This window comes from Hippocampus zosterae, chromosome 6, assembly GCF_025434085.1.
Source record: "Hippocampus zosterae strain Florida chromosome 6, ASM2543408v3, whole genome shotgun sequence".
NCBI classification, from domain to species: Eukaryota; Metazoa; Chordata; class Actinopteri; order Syngnathiformes; family Syngnathidae; genus Hippocampus; species Hippocampus zosterae.
Window position 1 is genome coordinate 6,060,139 of NC_067456.1, and position 8,772 is coordinate 6,068,910.

The following is an 8,772-nucleotide window of genomic DNA, read 5'->3' on the forward strand; positions in this document are numbered from 1 at the left end:
TGTGATAGCTCAAGTGGGCTGTAAGCAATGACTTATTTGGTCATTTGGGGCGCAGGGCTCTTGCTGAGAGCAGCATCTGCGCCGTGTTCCTCCACTCCCGCATTTGCCATTTTTCACAGACAAACTGAGTGGCTGGTAAAACATGAAGTGGAGCCACGCAACCTTTGCTCCGCGCCACTCGCAAAACGATGCCACGTCTCATTAAACATCAACTCTATTCAAAATTGTAGCCTCCAAAAGCAAGTTTTCAAATGTTGCCTTTCCTTGTCGATATACATCCAGCGTCCAGGGGTGTTGATGGCCTTCTGTCTGAGATGGATGTCGTTTCTCGTGCTCCGATGACATTTCCAAAAGATGGGTGGGGATTGCAAATTGTAGATTTTTCTGTTTCACATGCGACTGGTGTACTGCAGTGCGAAATCTGTTTTGCTGCCCAGTGAAATTTTTCCCCCGTCATTCCCCATCTTTGCACCCTGCAGATTTGTGAAAATGAGGAAATGCGCCTTGAGATACAAGTGTTTTGAGTTACGAGTGCAATCAGGGAAAAAAAAATGATTCCAGTATCATAAGGCATATATATATATATATATATATATATATATGTATATATATATATATATATATATATATATATGTGACAAATAATTCACATTTTTACACAAAATACAACTTAAAATAATACTTGAGAACACAAAAGAAGAGTAGGCCCATCAAAAACGCGATTGAAAAGCTTCATATAACTGATCTGGAGACCAATGCTATCTTCCCCTCACGAGGATCTTATAAGGTTAAATTACTCTTAAATCACTCTCCATTTTATTGTTTAATTTGTTTCTTTTTCTCCATAAACCTGAATCACTGCTGTTATTGCGTGAATCCGATTAAGCCCACACGACCGCATACATTGTCTACGTGCCGGCCGTCGAGAACAAGCCAAGCCGAGTCTCCCATTCAGCCAAGATGGAGAAGTGGGGGGGTTCCAGAGAATGTGCCAAAGAGGAGCCCCAATACAGCCACGCATGATGATGGGCTGATGGTAAGGGGAGTGGTCTCGAGCCTACAAGGCTCCAATAAAAGCCACTTGTATGGACCTCTGAGGAGCCTGCACTTTTCAGTAGCATCAAAGGCATCTGCTGCACCGAGAGACAGAGGCTACGGCAATTTTTAAAAGAAAGAAAAAAAAGAATAGAGACAAAATTGTGAAAAAAAATTTTTTTAATCATTTTAATTCAAATTACAACTTAAGAGGGCCTGTTGTGTAAAAAAAAAAGACAAAATGATAAGTTTGCTGTGCATCACAATATTCTCCTTGACCCTGGCTGGCAGTGCTTACAGTCAGCCGACAGGCTCTGCCACACCATATTCAGGTAAGATTCTGATTTTTATCCTGTTCAAAATGATGACTTTGTTATTTTAAATCATTAGGGAATGAGCCATGTAATGAGCAAAATACTTCCACGCAGCAGGAGGGTCACCGGAGGTTTCCGGGGTAGTAACACACAGAGACATTGGCTCGTTGGCTTTCTGCCAGCAGACCACCACGTTTTGCAATGACTCGGGAATAAATCGCCATTGTGGCCAGGCTCACAAAGTCGGACAGAACATGGTGAGGTTGCTCTGTGCGACTGTCTGACAGGGGCCAGTGTGTCTTCTGGAAGTTCTTCATTAGACAGCTTTGTTTTTTGTCGGTCAGTCACTTGGTTTGCTAGTTGGATCATTCATTTGTTCTTTAGGCAAGCATTTGGACCATCTATTGGTCGACTCAAATATTTAGAATCCCATTGGTTGTTTGTTAGAGGCAATAATATTATATAGGTGTATTTTGTACCTGTATGTTTAAAAACATCCTTAACTCATTCACTCCCAAAGACGTTTTTAAACGTCTTTTCAGACTTGGTCCAGAATTGGCTGGTACTGAATGAGTTAAATATTATGTACTGCAGGAGGGAGACAAATACCACACACCCACACACGCACATGCAAAATATATGTATTATATTGATGTTGCGAGTTGATTGAATGCGTTTTCAGCATCGCCTGCATGTTCATTGCTGACTCAGATGTCGCAGGCTGGATAGCCAGCCAACTTTGTGCTATTCAGAGTTGTCTGTGGGAGGGACAACACTGGGAAGTGGTGAAGCTTTTTTTTTTTTCAAATGTTGGAATTGTTCCCACAACAACCAGTGAAGTGTGTGCACGCAGGAGGGGGGGATGGGCTGCACTATGAGAAAGCACTTGTTTGATGAGACGAAGCTTCACACCAGGAAAACGACAATAGTCTTTTACTTCTTACTGATTTTCAAAGGAAATATTCAAATGTACATTTGCTCATTTTACAGCAAAGTTTAAAACCACACAACCTGTGCAAATTATTATCCCCCGTGAGCCTGTTTGCTAGCATTCACAGAGAACAGACTTTTAAATTTTGCAGTGCGGCACAATACAGGTAGCGTTTTATGAAACTTATGAACAGTGCATTGTCCACCTGCTCACAGGGTGCCGCCTGTCCTTCCACTTAGTGACTCACACCCGCACTCAAAGCATTTTTGGCACTCTGACACAGAAACGGGCATCCTGACGGGAGCCGAGTTACGATCAACGAGCAACGGCCAAATGTACAGAATCACATACTGAACGGCAGCCAAATAACACTTTTCCCTGGAAGTCTGTTAAGCGTGATTCCAGCTGCGGGTGGCTGCTCGTTGGGGAAAGAGCTCCCTCGGAAATGGCCTCAATCCAAATCCAGGCCTCAAATCGTGTTTAGGGTACCATATCAGACAGTACTGCACGGTTGCGTTTACTTATCTGCTCATGAATTGTGAGGTAAATCCGATGTGACAGGTCAGTGTGCGGGGATTTGCTTATCCTGTCAAGTACGCACCCACCCCGCGCCACTGTGCTGTATCCGCTTTCTATATTTGTGCTCATTATTCATTACAGGGCGCATGAACAGTATTGTAATTAGTGAGGAGGTTTCGACGGGCTTTGTTTGCGCCAGCTAGGCTTGTTAATTATCCTGCCATATTGACGCAAACAGGCCAGCACCATAGGAGCGAAAAAGTTCTGAGGCGGAGTCATTAGCTGAAAGAATAAGTTACAAACGCGGGCAGATCATAGGTGTCAAACGCCGGTCCTAGAGGGCCTCTGTCCTGCATGTTTTCCAAGTCTCCTTGTTGCAACACACCTGATTCAAATGATCAGATCATCAGCAAGCTCTGCGGAAACCTGACATTGAACCTGTCCTCGTGGCGCCAGATGCTCCCAGTTCGCCCAGTCCAAGGAAATATGCTAATGCTAAACATCCAGTAGTCCAAGCAAAGTTCCAACTCAGTCATTTCCTTCAACACTCTTCATAAATCGAGGACACACTGTTTCAGACCAGCTCACAGCAGTTCCTGACTCCAATTACCGGACTGGTTCAAGGGCTGTACCTGTGGAGACAGGGGTCAAGGGGTTGTGTACATCTGTCCATCTGGGGCCTATTATTGCCGAGAGCGGGGCACTGCTGTTAGGCTGCTTCAGGCGCACTTATCCAAGCCCTGCGAGGTCAAAAAAATGGTGATTACGGAGGTTGTGGGAACCCATGTAGCAAAATAAATGAGCTACCATTTGGAGGGTGTGCTGTTTGTTGTAAAGGAATACGATATTTATTTTGACGATGCGTTGTGTGTGTTAGAATCTTTGTTTATATCTGTTTCAACTCAAGCTTTGGCAGAAGCATTAGAGGACAAACTCAACCTTTCTAACAACGTTCAACCATTCCCATGCTCCTTCCTTTCTAGTTAAGGTGATAGCCGACCTTGGAGCCAACGTTACTTTGCCCTGCATTCTCCCGCAAGGAAGCAGCAGCTTGTTTAGCATCGCCATCCGAGTCAAATGGACCAAGGTAGCGGAGGATGAGGCTATGAATGAGGACGTGCTGCTTTCCATTGGCTTCCACAAGAAAACATACGGAAGCTTCGAGGATCGCGTCTACCTGGAGGAGCGCGACAACGACGACGCCTCCTTGGTGATCACGGACGTTTCCATGGATGACGCCGGAACATACCGTTGCGAGATCATCAACGGCATGGTAGACACCATACAAGAGATTGGCTTGGAGGTTCAAAGTGGCGTCCGTAATGGTAAACTGATTTAGATCTCCATCATGTTTGGGTTTTTTGGGTCATACGCTTGTGTTTCTATTGAACATGTTCAGATATATCTTTTTTTAATCTGGTAGGGAAAAAAGTGTACTGGAAATAATCTGTACCTCACAGAAACACCACTTCGGATTATTATTACAATTGCGTCTGCTAAATGGCGACATGACCAGGCACGACTTCTTCCTTTCATACCTTTGCTGCTGTGAATTGGGAATTTCTCCATTATGAGACTAATAAAGGTTTTCTTATACGATCTTATCTGAAAGAAATACTCCGCAGAACAAGTTTAACTGAGCACATGCTTTAGCTTTTCACAATTTCGACCATCGCAATGTTCTTCTCCATGAATGAGAAGCTCCAACCCACTCTTAGATAATCATTTTTGTATAAACCGTCGCTCCAAACGCAGTCATCAAAGTAACGGCAGTAATTTTAATTCCACCCAGAAGCTGGAGCCGATCTCAACTATCTTTGAGAAAAAGCAGTCCCTTTGTTGTTACAACTGTATTTCTCAAGTCTATGTTGTACTGACAGAAATGGAGGACATTTGCGCGCAATAGTTTGAAGGATATCTCCTCTCCCACAGGTGTGGTGTTCCCCTACTCACCACCTCTTGGCCGCTACAGCTTTTCCTTCCACGAGGCTTTGCAGGCTTGTTTGGATCAGGACGCGGTGGTCGCCTCCTATGACCAACTGCTTGAATCCTGGAAGGCGGGCATGGACTGGTGCAACGCCGGCTGGCTGGACGATGGCACCGTGCAGTACCCCATCACAAAGCCAAGAGAACCCTGTGGTGGTGCCAACAACCGACCCGGCCTCAGAAATTACGGCAGGCGTGACAAGTACATGAGCCGCTTTGATGTGTTCTGCTTTGCCAGTCCATTGAATGGTGAGTATTCAGGCTACGTTTTTTTTTAACTTTTTGACCTGGCAAGTAAACATTAATTGGATACAGACTACAAGCAAGGTAGTCCAGAGAGCAACTTTACTGTCAACAGATGCTCTTGTTAGTTGACATCTAGCTGTCTCTGTAATTTGTAGCATGACAGTTTCAATATTCACTTCAATTTAGTTGACTGAAATTTTGTTTCGGATCAAATGTTCTGATCCGTCTACTTCACGCAGGACATTTCTACTGGCTGACCCAGCCTGAAAAGCTCAACTTCGATGAGGCCGTCCAGGCTTGCTTCGATGACGGCGCAGAAATTGCCAAGGTGGGTCACATGTTCTCCGCTTGGAAGCTGGAAGGCTACGATCGTTGCGACGCCGGCTGGTTGGCCGACGGCAGCGTCCGTTACCCGATCTCCAGACCCCGCAGGAACTGCAGCCCCACAGAAGCTGCGGTGCGCTTTGTTGGATTTCCTGACAAGCAACAAAAGCTCTTCGGTGTCTACTGCTTCAGACCTGATCCCTGAGGAGCCCGGCTGCAGCCACCACCACCAAAGAGCCGCAACCACAACCCAAAATTTGCAAAACTAAATGACCTAATCCTTGGATCATGACTAAAATTAACATTGGAACACACAAGCAACCGTGGTTACCTTTCAGAACCGTTTTAGAGGACATTATCATATCTATAGTAGAATACAATATGCAATGTATCCAAATCACAGATTTGATGGCGACAAGGAGTTGATTGTTTTTCTCCACTGAGTAATTATGGAAAGCTCAAGGTTTAGCGCTGCTATGATTATAGCGCAAACATTGAATCTGTTTGTGTTTCTTTGTTTGTTTGTTTTTTAAACAAAACATAAAACTTTCCAATATATTCATCAAATGTCACCTTGCACATTTACTAAAACTTGGCTGCAACGCTTGCTGTGCAGTTTACATGTTACATTGCATCGTCATTGCCAAACATTTTGTTTCATTTCAAGCAGATTGTGCGGTTTGCACACTTTTTATTTCACAGGGAAAAATGAATGTAAACAACTTAGACTGTGATTTGTTCCGAATAAGAGAGTACCAATCAAATCACCTTCAGTAACAATTTTATATTGTTTTACTTTATTCCTTTTTTAAAATTTTTTTTTTACAATTTTGCCTGCATTTTCTTACAAAACTATTTTTAAAACAATAATGAAAAATAAAACAGCTGTTATTTTACTTTGTGGAGTTTTTCTTCCCAAAAATCCATTTTTGGAGGTCTTAAAACTTAAACAGGCAATTTAGAGTCCACTTCCCTGAGAAGATTTAAAAGCAAGCTCACCCCCAACGCACGTATTTATTCTTTGGCTTATTTTAATTTGCACAAGACTGGCTGGGAAGCCCCTCAAGTTAGACAAAAGGAACCGTCGTCTGTCTGAAAGGCAGTCTGTTGCAAAGCATGGGAATGGGGTCATGTTTAGCTTGCTACTGCAGTGAAATGCCAGCAAAATATAAATGACTTGGTGAAAGGTCCATGGATGCAAACTCAACATAACACGCAGACAAAAACAGGAAATCACCAAATAAACTTACTTGAATTTAGTTAAAAAAAATTGATGGGGCACTAATCAGCATGTTGCAAAAAATAATTACGGGGACAATCACCATTCACATTTTCCTTTGGGTCTACATTAATACCCTTCTTTAGTGGCACAACAACAAAAAATCCAAAGAAAAAGCAACCCCGACAAAAAAAAAAACATGATACTTGTTATAACATTGGACGCTCACTCATCTGAAGTCTTCTATAGTGTCACAAATCAAAGTTTTTCTGCAACAGCTAAATTAAGTGATTGTTTGTGTCGTCGAGACATAAAACAAGATGTACAAAATCCAAAATAACAAGGTTCAAAGAAACACACAATAAACGGAAACATAACATGACAGAATAAACACTTGGTTAAAATGAACAGAAAAAGACTGTAAGAAACCAGGCAAGTAAATACTCTCAACCTGACGAGACAATGAGGAACACCTGGAGAGGACACGGGTTGCCGGAGGGACCTGATTGGTTGGGCACTGTCACGTCGCGTGTCCGCCAGCAGGTGGCGGGTTTTCTCCCCCGCCATCCGCGCACCTGTCCGTAATTTCGGGCTGATTACCCTCTTTTATTAAGAGACTCCGACAGTCATCTCGCTGCCGGAGAATTCCACGCCGTGCCATTGCTCTCTCGTGCTAATTCCTCGATTATAGATTACTCGTTGCCTTCTTGCCTTGCGGCCTTTACTCTTGCCATTCGCGATTAGTCACTAAATTGTACTCTCTTATATTGCCTATTCAGTAGTTCCTCGCACTTTGTTTTTTCGGCGAGCGTTTTCGGTTGTTTCCTTATTTCTCCCCTGGTCCTTATTTGACCAGCGTTTTGTGTTACCGTTTTTTCCCTGTCGGGCTCTTTCTGTTTTTGTCATTAAAGACACTCTTTGTTTTGACAAGGTTCTTTCGTGTCTGTTTTCCGGGGATCCAACTCTTTATTTTCATTGTTCTGCACGAAGCGATAGTTATCGCTTCGGACAGAACGTGACAGAATTCTCCGGCCACCATGGATCCCGCAGACATCGAAAGGATTTTGTCCGCTCTTTCCCGACAAGAGCAACAGATGAGTCAGCAGGGCCAAGCCATTAGGGAACTCCGTGGCGCGGTCTCCATGCTGGCTCATCGGTCCGATGATTTAGAACCTCGGTTGGTCCGGGTGGAAGAGCGGAGACCATCTCCCCCCGGGGTTCGTTCTATCATTCCCGAAGCGCCCCCCTCATATCCCATTATGACGAGGGAGCCATCGCTTCCACACCCCCCTCGCTACGGGGGCGAGCACGGGCAGTGTGGACACTTCCTCCACCAGTGCTCTCTCATTTTTGATCAACAGCCGTCTGCCTATGCTAATGACGCCGCCAAGGTGGCTTATGTCATGAGTCTGTTAACAGGTCCGGCAGCATCGTGGGCGATTGCGACAAGTGACGCCAAGCCGAATCTCCGTACTTCGTTCCCCGACTTCGTGGCTGCGTTCCGCCGGGTGTTCCATCATCCCGTGCGGGGCAGAGAGGCAGAGGGCCGGTTACTCGCCATCCACCAGGGGGAGCGATCGGTAGCGGACTACTCCATCGAGTTCCGGATCCTGGCCGCCCAGAGTGGATACGATGATCGGGCGCTGTGTGGCCTATTTCGCCGTGGACTAAACCCTCAACTCAAGGACGAGCTGGCGACCCGCGACCACAGCACCAACCTGGAGGAATTAATCGACCTCTCCCTCCTCATGGACAATCGCCTGAGGGAGCGAAGCCGGGAGCGTGGGGGTGAGCGGCCCCAGTTCCGACGAACACCCACGGAGGAACAGGTGCAGCTGGGAGGCAGGGACGCTGGTGCGGAGGAAGGAAAGCGTCGTTTCAGCGATCGAGCGACGACTGACGGCGTTCCACCATCTCCTCACGCCGCAACCAGCCATCCGGGGCCGTCACCCCCTGCCCACCAGGAGTACTGTGAGTCACGACCGCGCGCGCCTCCCTTCGAGTCTAGGCGAGTCGACTCGCGGCCTGGTCACCCCAACAGACTCGAACTCGAGGGGGAGATATTAGGGGGGTCCCGGTCGTGGCGGGTTCGGGCTCTGGTAGACTCGGGGGCAGATGACTGCATAATGGACACCGATCTCGCTTCCGAGCTGGGTTGTTCCGTGGAGAAGCTGATAGATAGGAAGCGGGTTTGTGAT

General features: G+C 45.8%; 1 protein-coding gene across 1 annotated transcript; it reads left to right on the top strand.

Annotated features, from left to right (window-relative positions):
* Positions 1 to 1,172: 1,172 nt before the first annotated feature.
* On the top strand, positions 1,173 to 6,251 carry LOC127601806 (hyaluronan and proteoglycan link protein 1-like). The gene is made up of 4 exons (XM_052067469.1): positions 1,173 to 1,367; positions 3,783 to 4,124; positions 4,732 to 5,034; positions 5,271 to 6,251. The coding sequence occupies exons 1-4, from the start codon at positions 1,277 to 1,279 to the stop codon at positions 5,558 to 5,560; spliced, it is 1,026 nt and encodes a 341-aa protein (XP_051923429.1). The 5' UTR covers positions 1,173 to 1,276; the 3' UTR covers positions 5,561 to 6,251.
* The last annotated feature ends 2,521 nt before the right edge of the window (positions 6,252 to 8,772 follow it).

Bases quoted from the DNA above. Each gene is read 5' to 3' on its own strand.
- LOC127601806 (XM_052067469.1), top strand. From the start codon at position 1,277: ATGATAAGTTTGCTGTGCATCACAATATTCTCCTTGACCCTGGCTGGC. The intron at 4,125-4,731 runs GTAAACTGATTT...CCTCTCCCACAG, and splicing joins TCAAAGTGGCGTCCGTAATG to GTGTGGTGTTCCCCTACTCA. The intron at 5,035-5,270 runs GTGAGTATTCAG...TACTTCACGCAG, and splicing joins CTTTGCCAGTCCATTGAATG to GACATTTCTACTGGCTGACC.